Source organism: Rhyacophila brunnea, unplaced genomic scaffold (assembly GCF_057557595.1).
Source record: "Rhyacophila brunnea isolate RB1 unplaced genomic scaffold, BYU_Rbru_1.0 scaffold_6, whole genome shotgun sequence".
In the NCBI taxonomy this organism is placed as follows: domain Eukaryota; kingdom Metazoa; phylum Arthropoda; class Insecta; order Trichoptera; family Rhyacophilidae; genus Rhyacophila; species Rhyacophila brunnea.
Genome location: NW_028233276.1, coordinates 19,589,547 through 19,608,108, shown reverse-complemented (window position 1 = coordinate 19,608,108; position 18,562 = coordinate 19,589,547). Strand labels below are relative to the sequence as shown.

The window sequence follows — 18,562 nt, the reverse complement described above, 5'->3', positions numbered from 1 at the left end:
AAAAAAAGAAATGATAATTTATAGATCCTCAGATAGGTAATTAATTTTTTTAACCATAAAAGATTGCAAAACATACATACCGGTATTTTCCAAGGCGGAGGGTATCCCCACAGCATTCTGCAACTTCACTCCAGCTCTGAGCTTAGCGATGATAGGTCTCCGAGATCCCTCTTCAGTGCAGCAGCTGGAGCCCCCTTCGCTGGAAGCTGACTGCGTCATAGACCTCACAATGGCCTGGTTGGCCAAGCAGTTGGGAGACGGCTTTTTTTTCAGACCTTTTGAGCGGTGGTCATCGCGACGCAGGAAGCGCCCGAATATTCCCGATGAATGCTCTGAACTGCAGTTGTCGGACTGGAAAAGAACAACGCATCTACATTAAAAAAACCATATGTGAGTATTGCCAGACATGGGATTCCAACTAGCAACCTGTGGTTTCTAGACAAATTCCGCTGATGGTCATAATCCATAGCTTAAATTTGAAGAATTCAGAAAGGAATTTTATTTACTTTTTTGACAGAAGAGGCAAATAATGAGAGACGATTTACTGTCGGAAATTTTGTTTAATATAATTAATAATGAAAATGACGATTATTTTAAAACTACATCTATTTTTAATTTTTATTTAATATTTGTATAGGTAGGTACATATAAGTAATACTTATTAAAACTTTTTACCCGGAGCGGAGCCGGAGGAAGTATTAGGTCCCGGAGCAGAGCAACTTAAAAAAGGGTCCGCTCCAACGCTCTGGGTATAACGTTTCATAGTTAAGTTAATAATAATAAAATTGAGGTACTACTGCGCATTATACGCAAGAGACACAGCTTCATTTTGCCGAACAATAGCCACTCACTTTATATTATTACTATAAGACAAAGACTGATTCTTCCCACGTTCAAGCAAATTCTAGATAAATAATAAGTAGATAAATAATTAATATAATATGTGGCAATACCTAAATATCTCAAGCTTGCACAGCTGTCATTATATTTTGATGTATGCATGTCATCTTGACATCATTTCAATTTAACAAAACTTGATATTCTATGCATCTGTATAAATAATATTTTTAAATACCTTAACTGATTCCTCTTCAGTGTTGCCTGAATGCCGCTCAGCTTTTCCTTGAAGCAATTCTTCAAACACTCGGTTAGTAATTTCATCAAGAGATGGCGCTCCGGGAGCACTTCCGTTCATCTGTGTCATGTTCCCATTGATGCCTTGATTCACCTCATCACTAGGTTTTCCGTTCAGTGACTTCGCAACGTCAGCCGGATATTGTACTGGTGTTGTACGCTGAGCTACTTGAAGTCTCTGCCCATCAGCCACCTGGAAACAAGACACAATTGTTACGTTAAATCAATGTTATGTACTTTCATTATCCTTTTATAAACATTACACTAATTAACCACCTGCATATAATTACGGGTATGAGTCCTGCCCGGCACAATATTTTTAGGTACGTACTGAGGTGTTTCCGAATTATGTATGCTCAATATAGAATGTTACATTATTAAATCTTGTGAATTATTTGTTGAAAAAAAAATAGGGTACTGTTCGGTTAAAGCGGATACAGCGGAAAACGCATTTTGAAAATAGCCGATAAACTGGATTATTTGTTAGTTTGGGTTAGTTTAGATTAGATTAGGCTGGGTTAGGTTAGGTTTGGTTAGGTTAACCTAACAAATAATCCAGTTTATCGGCTATTTTCAAAATGCGTTTTCCGCTGTATCCGCTTTAACCGAACAGTACTAAAAATAGTTTATTACCATAAGTATGATAGGCTTTTAGCTAGATTCTCATGGGTTTGATATGTACATAGTTTTTGACATTTTGTAAGGCAACCGTTCATTGATCTGCCTATTGGTATTCAGAGAGTATACAGTCAATGAGGTGTCGGAGGTTATATCGCAAAGGTGTAGGTGAGTCAACACTGATCTCAAAACTCAAAATGTAGGTATGTAGTTAAAAATTACCTTTATCTACATTGCAGTAAGGGTTATTCATCACTTATCTTTGATCTATTTTTCACTATGCGTAAACCTTAGTGTTAACAATTTTTAAAAGAGGATATAACCCGTATATCATTATGACAAAATATGACAAATGAGACTTTCGCGCAAGTATTCTAATACAATAAATCTGGCAAAATTCATACCTGCACAGGTTGAGTCAACTCCAGTTGATTACTCCCGAGGGTTACGGAGAGACCTCCAGATCCCCCGACTCCATACTTGTGAAGTATTGGTTTGAGAACATCTCCCAGTGTCTTGTTGGGTTTTGATTTCACTGAAATCACTTTCCGGTTGGGCAGGTCCAGTCTGAAGACTACTCGCTGCTCCACTTTCACCTCCAGCCCCGCCAGGATGGATGACGGCTGCTGGATGTCGATTGGCTGCCAATTAAAAATATTATTTCACTTATTAATATGAACCAATTTAGTCATTCAAAATTCCACAATTTAACTTTGAGAAAAAGCTAAAAGTGTATTGAACATAACAAAGTGCACAAAACGGATGATAAACTGAAAATTTGAAGCCAGTCAGTCACCAAGAATTTCAAACGAGATTTGCTTTATGACTTAATAACGGTCAGACCATAAAAACCAAGACAAAGCCTCCAGAATGTCCTCAAATATTACCAATATTGAATGCATGTTTCGTTTACATGACAAACTTTAATACATATTATCAGGGCTTTTTTTTCCATTTAACGCGGTGGAACGGCGTTCCGGCACCTTTTTTCACGGTTTTATTTCAAAATCAATTAAACGAAAAAATATTTGCGCTTAAGTAATTACAATAATAATTCGTTAAAATGATAAAATAAGGTACAGGTGGAAGCCATTTTGAATGTTGGCGTGTTAGTGTTAGTGAAGTAACCGTATAGTTTAAATAGCAAACATGCGTATGTAACTAGCTTCATACGTATGCTGCGTATTATGATTTTGACAGTTTGACGTTTATCGCATGGCAGCATCTGCGTATATTGTTATTTACGTTTGTTTAGTCAGTTTGTGTTACGATTACGTGTTGTGCAACTATTTTATATATTATTTAGTGCAACCCCAAGTTTAAATATGAAAAAAATTTCCTGTTACTTCTCAACCACCGGCAGCGGCGCCGATTCCGCAAATAAAAAGCTCAAAACAGAAACGATGACAGAAGATATGGAAATATCGGTACATGTAGATGTTCCTGAATCATCTCTAGCTGATCTCGGGGATCAAGGTCGAACTCAAAACGATTGGCCAGACTGCTGGTCATTAGATCAAAAAAACGATTTTTGCTCAAAAAACGAATGGTTGAACGTACACAAAATGAAACTTGGCTGCACAATTTGCAGAAACGTTGGAACTCTTGGAACTGAAACGACAATGGGAATGAAAATATCCAAAGAATGGGCCAATAATGAAATCACGTATTCTGGGAAAGAGAGGAAGCTACAATTGCGGTCACTTCGAAAAAAAATTTTCGATCACAGAGGATCTATTGCACACAAAGCAGCGTTAAAAATCATTTCTGAAGCCAAAAAAAAGCAGATTGAAAATACTTTTTTAAAATCGTTATCTCGCGAAAAAGTAATAACAGCAAACATTTTTCGAACTGCATATAAAGTAGCTAAGGAAAATCAATCATTCAATATGTTTGAAAGTGAAATTAATCTCCAAGAACTAAATGGGATCGAAATGGGTCATATTCTCCATTCCACTAACGCATGTGTTAACATTGTAAATCATATATGTGATGAAATGAGAAAAAATGTTTTCAAAGAAATTGTTCAATCGAAAAATATAATTTCTTTGATAATTGATGAGTCTACCACCATAAGCCAAAAAACCACCCTCATTGTGTATGTTCGATGTTGTGTCGAAAGTGTTGGAATGAATTCACCAATTAATTTGTTTTTGGATTTGATTGAACTTAAAGACGTAACGGCAAAAGGAATATTTGAATCATTACTCCAATCTCTTGATTTATATGGGATGACAGAAGAATATTTAAAAAAATATTTAGTTTCGGTTGCATGCGACGGCGCTGCTGTGATGTTAGGTTCTAAAAATGGAGTGAAAAAATTGCTGACAGAAAAATTTCCTTCAATTATAGTTTGGCATTGTACTAATCACAGATTAGAATTATCAGTAAGTGATGTTGTAAAAAAAATTTCAGGGATCAATAGATTCAAATCATTTATTGATAAACTTTATGTTTTATACCACGCGTCGCCGAAAAATAATAGAGAGTTGCATTTATGTGCAGAATCACTAGGAGTTGAGGTACTGAAAATCGGAAGAGTTTTAAGTACCCGATGGGTGGCATCTAGTTTTCGTTCAGTTTCGGCTGTGTGGAATAATTATGAATCCCTTGTGCGTCATTTTGAAGAAGCGATGAATGACCCTACAAGAGATAAAAATGACAAGTGTACTTACAGTGGCTTAAAGAACAAAATAACATCAACAGCATTTTTATTGGATCTAGCATTGATGTGCGACGCTCTCCAAGAATTGTCGGAACTTAGTTTGGACCTACAAAATCGCAATGTGAACCTTTACATTGCAAATCGAAAAATAAATGAACTCGTTCAAGTTTTTGAAGAAAGAAAACAGAATTTTGGACCCTATTATAAATGTGCTGCAGCTGCTATAAGCAATCTGCATTTTCGTGGAGTTTTACTTCACGAAAAAGTTTCTAAAAATGATCCTCCTATTGATCCGAAAATATTTTATTCCACGTTGAAAACGTCAATTGAAAAAAGGCTGCTAGATAATAAAGATGTTGAGTTTGCACTTTGGGCTCGCGTACTTGACCAAAAATATTGGCCTGAAGACATTGATAATCGGTTGACATTTGGAGAGATGGAAATTAGAAACATTTCGATCAGGCTACAACTAGATGAACGAGAAATGATTCGTGGATTTCGCGAATACATTCTCGAAAAGACATATTCTGAAAAACTCTTGCGTTTGGTATATGCTCTGAATTCTATTCCCATTTCTTCAAGTGAATGTGAACGGGGGTTTTCGCAAATGAATCTTATTATTACCCCAACAAGAGCTTCGTTAAACACTAAAACAGTTTCGGCACTCTTGTTCATCAAACTCGTGGGACCACCCTTGACACTTTTCGATCCTTCAAAATATGTTGATAGGTGGTTACTTAAAGGAAGACATTCGGCCTTAGACTCTAACACTAAGAAAAGGAATCGAGATGATGTATCAGACGAGAATTGGAAAAAACTTTGGAAATCACTCTAAACTTTTATTCAAGTTCATAAATAAATACATTACATATGTATTTACAATTATATTTTAAAGTTAGTCTTATTTAGTCTTATTTGTACAATATATTTCAAATATAATGTATGTATTTTATTGTTTCTGTAGCTTTGTTTTGACTAAAATAAAAAATTATCGTAAAAATCAACCTTTTTTTGTTCGCTTCGTGGCATAGCTCCTTTAAATTTCATTTAAGTGACATTTGAATATAATTTTATTTAGTAAAAAGCTTGACATGAAGTGAGTTCCGGCACCTTTTTTTTTTAAAAAAAAGCCCTGCATATTATGATACAAACTTAGCTATTGAAAATAGCATATTTTTTAACACATGTTTTAATTTATCCCGTATTTCTCCACACTTCTCTTCCCATTATTTTTTGTTCCCTGGTGGTTACATTCCAGACTACTGAAACTGACTATGAAAAATTTAGATAGTTTATTTATTCTATTACTTAAAATCAATGACATATCCTCAGGGTCTTTCGGGGTTTAGCTCAGTCGGCGACCCGAGGTGTCAAAGATTTTATTATGTTTATTAAACTTTATTTCGGTAGACTCGGGACTGTAGTGTTATAAAGGGACACGGGTGAAATAATAAGTAATTCACGGGCAACACAAATTTTAGACAGCTTCACTTTTATTATATTTTCTTTTTACGAGCACATTAATAAACTTCCCGACAGTCAAGTGTTTAGCGGTTGAACCTTAGACGCTAACTAACTTCGACAGGGTTCACAATACCCAGTCAAGAAAAATATATACCGGAAACGCGATGGGGTTCTCTTTATTTAGTAACGCGACAAAACAATAATTTTACAATGGTGTTGCCATTTTAATATTATTGCGTATTTATTATTTAGAATTATGATTTTACTATTATAAACGATTCTACTGAATTTAAATTACATTCAACCATCGCGCTGTACAATTTACGTTTCATTAACTAAACATTCATTTAATACTTAACTAGAATATATCGACGGGTTATCAAGGAGCTTGGTTGCATGTTTTGTTAAGCTGACGATTTTTGAGATTAGGTAACATGTTTCAGCCTTTTCTGAAGTTACAGTGTAGGCACTAGCAATAGGCTAATGTGAGAGTGTATCATCAACTATATAAAAAATTCTCGAATACAAAAATATTTTTATAATGGATGATATAATATTATTTCACACCGAGATGAAGATCACATCAAATCTTTCATAATTGAATCGATGTTGATGACTGTCACTATTGGTGGTGCGCTCATTGTCTGCGCAATACGGTGATAGTATGTGGCGATTAGCTCAACACACGAGTTGTTGTTAATTTTTTAAAGCCGCGTTAAAAGTTATAGAATCGGTGTAAAATAAAATAATTCGCCTGTTTTCTTGAACAATATTATTTCAAAACCGTCAGTATAAAAAAAAAGAAAATTTGGTGTAGGAATATCGTGCTAGTATAACAAAACTTTAAAACAAGCCGCCAACTTGTTTATCCCACCATTTGTAACCGATTCCATAGGAATAAATGCTTCACGGATGACTTTCCAGAAACATATCTCAAGGTGTGAAGTATATTTTCCAGAATGCTAACAATCAAGCAAGACTGAAATAGGTGCAATATGCTAAAATTGCTGCAATGTACATATATTCACACATGAGACGCAATATTCACCTTATTATGGTATGGAGGCAGGTAAACTTCATACGCAAGATATCGAACGGCTCTCTTTCTCAGAAGTCTGTCTAGGAGTTGACGCACAGTTTCATCTGTGGACACAGCGACTACTGAAGAAGTTGCTGCTGTTCCGGGTAAGAGAATTCGACACAATGCACCGTTCACGCCTTCGGATGAGCCACCATTCTAAGGGAGAAACATAAAAAAAACATTACAATTCGTATTTAGCAGTTTTAAAATAGATTTTTTACTTGACATCATGTAGCTCCGTCCAGATGAATAGACCAAGTTAAGAGCGCCATGCGCTGTCTATTGAAACTGGCATGCAATCATTGATTAATAGTAGTGGTAGCGATGGTACGTGTGGCACGCTTAGTTTGCGCGGAAATAAAAGTTTATAAAGCTCTCGGGGTCTGGATTTTGGACAGTTTTTTTAGTATACCTACCGAATTCAATTGAAAAAAAAGATGAAAACTTTCATAGAAGAGTTCATTCTGCACAGATTTTTTTGCAAAAAGACCTAAAGAGAGCTCTACTAATACTTCTACTTGATACGTCAACCATTATTACAAATATTTTTTTAGTTACCTAATTGGCACCTATGCATAAAAGATTCGCTACCACTGTTTCTATATGATACGCTTTCAGCTAATTTTACATGGGTTTTAGGGGCCATCAGTATGAGGTGGTCTGCAGCTAATTTTACGGTTGTCATAACTACAATGAGCTTTCTGTAATGATTTTTGTGCATACGGGATAGGGGCATCTCTATTAGCAGCATTGAGAAAATTTAAAATCTCTTCGGGTGAAGTCAGACGGGAAGATCATCCAAGTCACGATATAAAATGTTTTATTTCACAGATAAATATAATATAATAATCAAGAGTTTATTGTGAAAACAGTCACCATCATAAAGTGATAAGAGAGACAAACTTAGTGAGATAGGTAGACAAAAAACCAAGTCGTTAAAAGCACCTGTTTATTGAGAGTGCGAGCAATATCCCAATTGGATAGTAATGAAGAGTTGGAGCCGCGGGGGTCTTGCTCGCCTGCCGGGACGGGCTCAGTGGCATCGTTATCCTCTGCGGTTTCTTCCTGGCATCTGTCCCGGGATTTACTCCGTAGCTTACGAGGCCACTGCATCAGAGACTTGCGCCGCCTATCCTCTGCATTGCTCAAGGACTTTTTCAGCTGGAACGTGAAACATTACGTTCGGTTAATTTAGTAAGCGTTCGGGTGAGGGATTGTCTGTTAAAGCCGAAAGTCCGTCATATAAAAACTCGTTTATTTGTCTTCGAATGATATATCCAGCTACACCCATTGTGGAGTTACGTTAATGTTCAATGTCGACGCGCTTGCTTTTGGTAATTCTGCTTTGAAAAAAGAACCAAGTTTTGTTCGCACTTTTGAAGCCTGCTGGTTTTTTTATAATCAACTCTAGAATTACGAAAATGCATGTACTATAGTTGAATTTCGTTATCTGACGAATTGTCAATAAGTGTTTTTAGATTATCATGCACAGAACATTGTTTACAAGCGATGACACTTGGATTTAAACATGTATAACATTAACAGAATGTTTTTAACAACTTTCACATTTGACCGTTAAATCCGAAGTCCGTTATATCGAGGTTCTACTGTACTAACAAGTTGATTAAAACATGCTGGTGTGGAATAACATATCGAGGTTCTACTGTACTAACAAGTAGATTAAAACATGCTGGTGCAGACTAACGCTCACCTAATGCTACATATTTCTATGTCATGTTATACTATATGTATACGCCCTGCCACCATACAAATGAATGAATCGCCATTAGATAAAAAAAATTATTGTATGAAATCGGTGACAGCCAATTATTTATATTTAATAAAATAAAATCTGTAAATGGTTACAATAAGCTAATAAATAGTAATAATCATTGTCGTACCTTGCTAGGACTCGGAGTAGGGCTATGCTCACAAGGGCTAAATGCTAAGGCAGGGTCACCAGGGTATGGTTGAGGCTTTCCTTGGAACTCTGCCAGTTGACATTCTTTGTGAATGTCCGACTTAATAAATCGAGGATAGCTGTCAAACTTCATCAGGTTGAAAATCTGCTTCTGAGCCTAGAAAAAAAATGATAGATATGCAATTAAAATGAATCAATTACTGCATTGTTAAATTCAGAGATTCTTTGAATCATTTGGTTTAATAAGAAGTTTTCTAAATGGAGTTTAACCTTTTCTATATCTCACAAATTTACTATGACAGTATCTGACAGGCCAGAGATTAATAACGACACAAGTTAAATGAAATATCTATATATATCTATATTCTATATAAAATCGCTGTAATATCGATAATTTGTGGCTTAGTATTTCACAATTATTCAAACAGATGTCATTGTGTGTTTGATTTTTTAGATTATCGAAATCAATTAGATTATCGAAATCAATTGACAGTGGCTAGTAATTTGAGTTTAAAGTCAGACGAGATAACTCGCGAAATTTGTACATTTAATATTGTATTGTACAGTAATTTGTCACAGCCTCATAAAGTGAGAAAACTTGCTGAAGGCATAGAACCGGTTAAGTACCTATGGTTGAGTTAAAGCATATTTTTTTGAATTCAACTATTTGTTCAAAAAAAAAATATACTATGTCCAGGGGCGGATTTAGCCAATTAAATAAAATTTAAACGTTGAAAAACAAGTGAAAACATTTGTCTTAAATATACATTTCTTAAATCGACGCAATTAATATCAGTACTGGTAACTCCGTCCTTGACTACACCCAGATATTATATCTAGAAAAATAATGAGCATAACGTTATCTATTATACAAACTTTATCAAATAACAGTCGACAGTATGCGGTTTGGTATGCAGATGGTTAACGTATTTTTACGATATAATAAATAATGAGTAAAAATACAAATTTTATTAACCTGCAAGAAAAGATCCGGGGGTGCTTGAGAGAGTTGTTCTTTGGCCAGGAGCCTGGCGTGTGAATCCACATTCACTGGTTCTGGAGCACCGTCATCCAGATGTCTCGAGTACAATCTAAAAAAATAAAAATAAATAAATGATCATCCGTTATAGAATTTGGCGTTCAAAAATACAATATTATGTCCACTCAGTTCAGAGTTGCAATAATAATTTTCCAAGATATGATACCATATTTTTTCTGTTTATATGATAACTATTCTGGATGTTGAGATGATCATGGAAATCTTTCCATCGTCTGCTGCCGATCTGAACAAGGATAGACTGCCGAGTTATCAATTTCTAAGATTTCTGAGTCAAGACATTTTTCTGCTGCCACGAATATTAAGATGAATAAGTTGATATTTCTCAAGATGGTGTATCATGCGGACAAAGTATGCTAGCTTTCTATTTTTAACTTTTTTAGGCTTTTTGATCCTTGAAAGTCTTAACAAATGTACCTACTGCTAATACAGAGCATGAGATGCACAATTCGAAAACATTGATAATATAGTGTCATATAGGTTCTTTTATCGAGGGAAAATTAATTACATTAAAACAACTACACTAATAATTGTCATTGAAGGGTCAGTATTTTTTGACTCCCTTACAATGTCACAAAGTTTGTCTAAAAATTTTGTTACATTTTCAACTCCTTCCCTCTCCACCATTTGTTAAAGAATACATTAATTAAAAATGACCAACTTTGGTATATTGTTCTTATGGAATATATTAGAGTATATTTTATTGGTTTTGTGATATGATATTGTAGAATTGTAGATACACAACCCCCCCAATTCCTTAGTCTAATAACATTGCATTATATCAGATCCCCTTTCCCCTCCATGGTTTGACATGAAATATGGATGACACCGAATCAATAAAAAAACTATAATCTATACCTATAAACTATATAAAATGTATGTTACGTGATATGTTATGCTAAAAACTTATTTCTTTTGGATGTCTTTTCGTTCTCCTGAATAGAAAATGAATATGAAAAGAACACAGAATCTATCACATAAATTAAATTTAAAGCACATTTTCGAATATTGCAACCACGACGGGAGACAACACACAGCAGCGAGAAGTTTCATAATCACCGATCAAATCGATCAATTGATGCCTAACACGATAAAGGCACACATCTTGAATTGTCATATTCAATTCCATTTGATCGGTGCTTGTAACATATTCTGCCGTTGTCCTTTATCTTTAAAAGTTTTTATCATAACTATTTATTACACTGACCTTGCAGCCATACTCGGCCTCGCTGATGGTTGAGCTCTTGCATATCTTTCGCAGGCAGTCCAAAATCTAATGTTTTCAGCTGAAAATTCTCTTTCGAGGAATGCTGACAGGGCGTGTGCTCCCGCGGGGTCTAAGAGCAACCTCTCGAGTGACGACGCCCACACCGACACGCTCGCGTTGGACAAAGACTTGGCCGTGCCGTTACAGCTGCCGTCTTCAGCTTCACACTGAAAACATTAATCAATTCATTAGCTATTGTCATTACATTGTAGGCAGATCTAATTAAAACAACCCAAGTAATACTAGAATATTAATTAGGAGGTAATTATTTAAATCTATCGCAGTGGTGGAAATCTAACTATGAGTATATCCTGGATAAGGCTGTCTTGACAAGTTCAAGATTTTTTGATAATTGCCTCTGAATCCATAAGGTACCACGTGCTGTGTAAAGGTCGAAAATTAATAATTTAGGATATCTTTGTGAGAACAATATAATAATCATCAAATCTGTGTTGACTCTGTAAAAAAGAAGTATATATCATTATTATACGCTATCTTTTCTCATTCCAGAAATCAAAATTTCATGATCATTATGAAATAGATTAATACCATAGAAGGGAATTATTGGAAATGTCATATTTTGATACATTGTCTACATGTGCAATAGACCTATTTTCAATTTTCACGTTATTTAACATTATGTATATAGCAAAATTTATTCAAATCAACTTTTCATGGTAGTAATTGAGTTGTAATTTTAAAGAAATTGTAAAATTTTGCTTCTGCATTTGTCTAGGATCAGTTGTCACAGTAATAACACGAGCGACAAAATAAAATGCCGGATCACCCTTGCCAACAGGTGGCATATGCAAATGCAGAGACTGCGCTGGATCGGCCACGTGCATAGAATGTTGGAGGATATACCAGCGAGGCGGGCTATGTACGCAACCCCTGATGGCAAGAGAGGACCTGGACGGCCGAAATTGAGATGGCTGGACTGTGCCACGGGAGATTTAAAAATGCTCGGTCAAAACAATTGGAGAGTGTCAGCGCTGGATCATCCAGGACGGAGGAAGTTTTTGAAGGAGGCCAAGACCCACCAAGGGTTGTAGTGCCATAAATGATGATTATTATTTCAAGGTCCATTTGTTACCAATGACTTATACCCTTTTATGATAATAATATATTCTATATGATCATGTTGAGTTGATGAGAAAAGACAGGGCATTATAATGTGTAACTGTTTTGTTATAAAGAGCTGGGATCGTAGTATTAGCAATGAGTACTTGTGATGTAATGTTACCTTGTTATACATGTCATGTTCGGATGCGACCAGGCTGCCCGGGCGGCGGCAGGAGCGGTGGGTGAGCGCGCGCCCCGAGCCTCCCGTGCCCCCCACGCCCCACCTGCTGAACGGGGAACCCCCCGAGCTCTGAAACAAAAGAAAAATAGTAACGTCAGTAAAGTTCTCAACCAATTTCATTTATCATTCCTTTTTAGTTTATACATACAGTAGAAACAACGGTCAATATCACCGATATTGAGTTTCCCCAAGGATAGGATAGCTCCTAGTTTCGTGGCAGGTGCAAAAATATATGAAGGAATAAATATTTTTCTAAAGCAGATTTACGGCACCGCAGTTCGAGCGCGTCGATGCAGGTCTTACTTGATTCCAAATGTATCCTATTAGAATTTCCAATTGGATAAAAAAAAATCCAATTTGTGTGTCTTTACCGTTACTCAAAACAATACAACACAACAAGTTTCATACATTTTTGTGAATTGCAGTATTTTTTAATACCTATGAATTATTGTATAATTTGTAAAACTTGAGGTTATCCATTAACAGTTGTTAAATTTCTTATTTTAGGATACTACAACAAATTATTTTACGATACAACAAATCAATCATCGAAACTTTGTGGATCTACTCTGCAATTTTAAAAACGTAAAAATATTTATGTTTACGTCCGTTGAAAATTGCATCAATTTTTAACTTAAACATTCTACCACAGTGTGATTGAAAAATCTTAATTTATTGCGAAAAGGTTATCGTATTGCATTCGAAGATAATCAATAACTAACAATACCATCGTAATTCGCAATTCAGTGCCACTGCATGAATATAGTCGGCCTCAGTGTTAACTGTCAATTTTTCGTGAAACACATTTTATTAATTAAAATAAACCGCAATATGTACCTAGCACTTATTCGACATACCTAGTTTAATAATAATCAGGACCGGCATTATCCGCTTAATTGGGCATCGTGAACTGATACAAAATATACGATATTAGGTAGGTACATAATATATATACCTATATTATAAGTACCTACATTTAACAAATTTTAAAAGGTAACCTTATTTAAGTATTGAAGATGAATGTGATTCGTAAATAATGCGTAAATAAGCATAATTTTATAAGGTTTAAATTCATCCCATTTGATTGCTGGGCTTGCTGCCTCGACGGAAACGTGTACCTATAATCTTTAACACGATTAAAACGAGATGATCAAACTAACTAACCACGTATTATCACACACTTTATTGTCTTTAGAGTTATAGACCATCTAAAGACATTAAAGTGACTAAGCCCGGTCGCACATACAGACTCGTCTCGACCGCAACGCATCGAATTTGTCGATGTGATTTTGTTGTCATTCACAAAACACAATATGTAACTCAATGTACTGACGCACATAGCGTCACCGCGACATTTTTGATAGAAAAAACATTTGCTTCTCGCGTGTTATAAATTTCATTCAAAATGTTGCACCGGCGCATATGGATATGCTACTTTTATGTTGCGTTCAGGCATGGTATCGCCTGCTCGCGCGGATGGGAATTGTAACATTGTCGGGAGTTTTGATTTACGATCATGGCGCAGAAGATTTTGTGTGTGCGACCGGGCTAATAGGTAGATTAGCTTGTTTTATACTAGGTACTAAAGATTTGGGTACACGTTTTTGTCAGCAAACGGGATGAATTATCTTAACTGGGGAAACTTTATGTGAACCTAGAGAAAAAATAAAATAATAAATAATGTTGTAGATAACATTACGATACACATTAAGTGGATGTAAAAAGTGAACGTTGTTTTGAAAAAAGAAAAAAAATAATTACGCCATTTATGTTAGTACCATTACAAGATTAATTACCGGTTTGCAATATCGCGAATAAACAAACTGGTTAATAATATTCGCAGACTTTCTATAAACTGCCATCTTCATTTGCGTATTGGAAAGTGACTGAGAAAATGTGATGTATTAGTATTATTATCAATTATTTTGAAACAAAAAAAACAGATGACAATACCCTATCGCTAAACTCGTCTAATTCTAAATATGTATATATATATATATAGGTACATCAAATTCTATGATGTCCCACCTTAATTAGAGCCTAATCGAGCATAAAAAACAAAATACATATGAATAAAATCATTCATTTTTTTAATGTCAGAATTGTAGAAATGTATTTTTTAAACGTAATGTTTCTGACGGGTTCGGAATTGTTTACATTCATACGTCTATCTCTATTACATTCATTATTAATTTAGGTGTTAATACACATTATAGTGAGGGTGTAGCATGTAAATGTGAAAGGTAGCTGAAAATGGTAAAATTGAGCTATTTTCTCATCCCCAAAAATAAACAATGAAAAATCGGGACTAAATGTAACTATACAGAAGAGTTCTTTGCAATTATTTCAGTTATTTATTATTATTTATATAAACAAATATATATATATATATATGCACCATCTTTTCATCAATAATCCTACTAAAATAATATGATTATGCGTACATGTACCCATAAAAATAATTCCAGTAAGTTGTTTTAAAGAACTCTTTTGTAAAATATTCCAAACGTGAATTCGAATAGTTCTGCATGCAGCTTTTATGTATTCCCCTGTAATGAGAGTAGACTGTTTGAGTATTTGGTGATTTTCTTTGGTAGTTTTATGCCCAAACCCTGGAGTCTTACTTGAGTTGAAGGTGTTGTTTGGTTTGGTGCGCAGTTTTAAATACTTGCGTACTTAGCCACCTGTTTATACCTGTTTATGATGAAAAAAAATTCATTGGCATTAATTCAAATAATACACAATATTGTATAAGAAGCAACTTTAAAGCGTCGGCGCTGAATCATTTGGGATGGAAAAAAGTTTTTGAAGGAGACTAAGATCCGTTATGGGTTATCTACAGTGACGTCCCTAGCCAAAATGCCACCCCATTTTTTATACAGTATTTTTATCATCCTTCCATGACTCCAATATCTAAGAAAAGATTTGTATGGATACATTACTAACAAAATATATACCACTAAATCTAATTTAAATGCCATCTCTACTTCAATAGACAATATTGTGAGTCCACGGTTTTCAGATACATTTAAATATACACCTGACAACTTTCAAAACTCGCGAGTGACTGGCAAATATATTTGGATAAATTAATTAGGTAAGTATGTACCTACCGATAATTCAAATATAATTCTCAAATCTGCACGTGTCATTGCTGGTCATCAAGGATGTGACGTCCAAGAGCAACGGAAGTAAACTAGACATCGCAAACCCGACAAAGAAACACTCCGGTTAAACATTTGATGTTAAGGTGATGTCTCTAGGTAAAGTTGTTAGCTAAAATAGCTAGAAAAGTTTATTAATCGGTAAATATATATTCAAAAGTAATGAGAAAAATAAAATAAAAAATTAAGAAGTATCGTGGAGTTCTATATACCAAAAATACGTGTCAAATTCGGTACATTTCTATCGGGTGGTAAGGATGAATGACATAAAATTTATTATCAAATTTTTTTTCATATCAAATCAATTTCAATCAAACATTTTGTTTCCAACCAGTGAGCTGATATTTTATTGGAGAGATATTTCCGCGATTACTAAATTTAGGTACCTATGTCTATATATACCTAATGATTCTTCTCGATTTGCCGCCCTTCGAGTAATTGCCTCCCCCAAGCGACGCTCAATCTGCCTACCCCCACGGGACGTCACTGGTTATCTATGCGTTAAACGATGATGATATATGTAGTTTTTTAGCATAATTAATGGTGAAAATGTTTTTATTTACATCCAGAATATTTTTATGAAGATTATGGCATCGAAATAAAAAGTTATGCAAGTTTTTTTCTTATTTTTATCTACATATTGCGTGTAGGTAATTCCTGTCCTAGGCAGCCGAAGTCGCCAACCTTTGCGGAGACCAGAAAAAAGCTGTCGGCCGTGAGAAAGCGGTCTTGCTCTGATACTAACTTGTCTCGTCTAACTAAAATGACATAGGCCGTATTAGGAGACGGGCACGCAGTACCCACAGGTAAACTCATCACTGTGTATGAATCATAATGAATTTTCTTTGCGTACATCAGTGACGTCCCGTGGGGATAGGTAGGTCATGTGTTGCACAGGGGAGGCACATAGTGATATAATAATGGGCCGCGAATAAAGGAACGAATTCAAATATTACAACTTATGAGAGCAGTGTCGGTTTTCCATAAAACAGACGATACGGTCACTTCATTAGAAAATAGTATCGATATGTTGAAAAAAATAATCGAAGAATAAAAAATTCTGTCAATGTATGTGTCAATTGCATTGTACTCATTGTAATTGTTAAAGAGAAGTAAAACAGCTTTTAGTGGTTAGCTTCGTGTGACACAAGAGAATTTTATTGTGATATTACACTTTATTTAATTGACCATAGACAATGAAATAAATGTATGGCAGATGAGTGATTAACAAGAGTGGCTTATATTATTCCAACAGTAAATACATATTGCTATGGCGGTTTATCGCAGTCAAATTTTTCACTAGAGTGCCTCCAAACCCGTTGGAGTCACAGACCTGTTTGTGCAATACCACTGTTTGAGGGTAGGTTTCGTGGAAATGCTTTAATTTATTATTAGTGGGTCGATGTGATGTCAATTTACAATTTTTGAAACTAAAAATACAATAGGACTGCATTGTAAGTCTGTTCAAGGGTGGCAGTTTGCCAAGGGACGTCACTGGTGTACATCTCACTCTTGTGAAACATGCTACATAGGCTTCTTTGCTAAACATAATATATTATTATGAAGTGTTTAAAAACGGGAGAAACGGATACATGTGCCGCAACACAAGAGTTGAGAACACTTGATTTAAAAAAAAATTGGTTGGGCCAATTAGGGTCAACCAGCAGTTACGAGTTATCAGTCGACCGTGAACGTCAAGTGCCGCGCACCAGGTGACCCAACAATCAATACCGCGTAAGTGATATGACCAGACCACGGAGCCTGGACTAGTGGCTGGACTAACTGCCGTATAACCAACCCTCCCCCTACCATCATAATTATTCCATCAAAACCAATTACAGTCCATTATAAAAAGCGCAACCAAAAATATATGGAATATCTAAACTTAAATTTTGCTAGCGTGAATCAATACGAATGAGCTATAAAAGATACCTACCTATATTATATTTAATATTTTTTCTGAGAAAATCGGAACATGGTAGACAATTTTCCATATTGCAAATCACAACAGCGATTCAAAGCTGAACGGACCGAAAGTTCAACAAACGCGATTGAAAACATAAAGCAGTTTAGCACTCTGGTTGCGTTGGTTAATGTCCATATGTGGAGAGTTAGAACCTTATTCCTTCAAAGTAGACTATGTATGGCGTTCATGTGTCAGATGTAAAAAAGTTGATAGTACCTATAATATTATAAATACCATGCAATGTGCGCTGGGTACATTGTTGTTTAGCAAGTTTAGCAAGAAAATCTTCATTTTAATATAATTTTAAAATGAATAAGAATAATATATACCTACCTACTCGTACATATTAATAAACTATTATTTTTATTCAAGGAATAATACACAAGATTTAAGATTCTTTTATTGAACATACATTCCCAGGAGACGCAGATTCGAATCCTGCGGGTGTATTATAAAATATTATTTCTAGTCGTTATAAGTTATAATTTATAATATATCTCTCAGAACTGTTTTCAAATTAGGCAGTAAATATATTTAATTGTAAGTCAGTCAGCGTCGATTTTCTTTGGCGCATGTGACGCGATCGTCTCGTCGGAATATTAAAGGGGGACCTCAAAACAGTTCAAACCGGTCATGCAATTATTAATTTACATCGAAATCTTAAAAAAAAGTCGTATTTCTCACAAATTACAATATTACGCAAATCATAACAAAATCCTTGCAACTAACATCAAAGGGGTCATAATATAAACCCCCAAATAAATTCGCGCAAAAAACCTAAGTATTATTATGTGTCATCACTGTGATGTACAATAAAAAATATTTGTAGTTATAGCATGTGATTGTAAGAAAGGGGTAAGTTGGGAGTTGGAATTGATGATTTTGTTTATCATGGAGTCCTCAAAATTAGTTAGTGTCTCGG

General features: G+C 35.1%; 1 protein-coding gene across 1 annotated transcript in view; it reads right to left on the bottom strand.

The window, feature by feature from the left end:
• Positions 1–18,562, bottom strand: part of loco (regulator of G protein signaling family member locomotion defects) — a 170,040-nt gene that overhangs the window by 2,091 nt on the left and 149,387 nt on the right. Inside the window, exons 3-11 of the mRNA XM_085956325.1 lie at positions 12,451–12,579; positions 11,148–11,374; positions 9,860–9,974; positions 8,864–9,040; positions 7,908–8,123; positions 6,930–7,118; positions 2,157–2,393; positions 1,076–1,327; positions 81–351 (exon numbers count right to left, since the gene is read on the bottom strand). Of these exons, the coding sequence (XP_085812451.1) occupies positions 81–351; positions 1,076–1,327; positions 2,157–2,393; positions 6,930–7,118; positions 7,908–8,123; positions 8,864–9,040; positions 9,860–9,974; positions 11,148–11,374; positions 12,451–12,579 (1,813 nt within the window). The remainder of the gene's footprint in view (positions 1–80; positions 352–1,075; positions 1,328–2,156; positions 2,394–6,929; positions 7,119–7,907; positions 8,124–8,863; positions 9,041–9,859; positions 9,975–11,147; positions 11,375–12,450; positions 12,580–18,562) is intronic.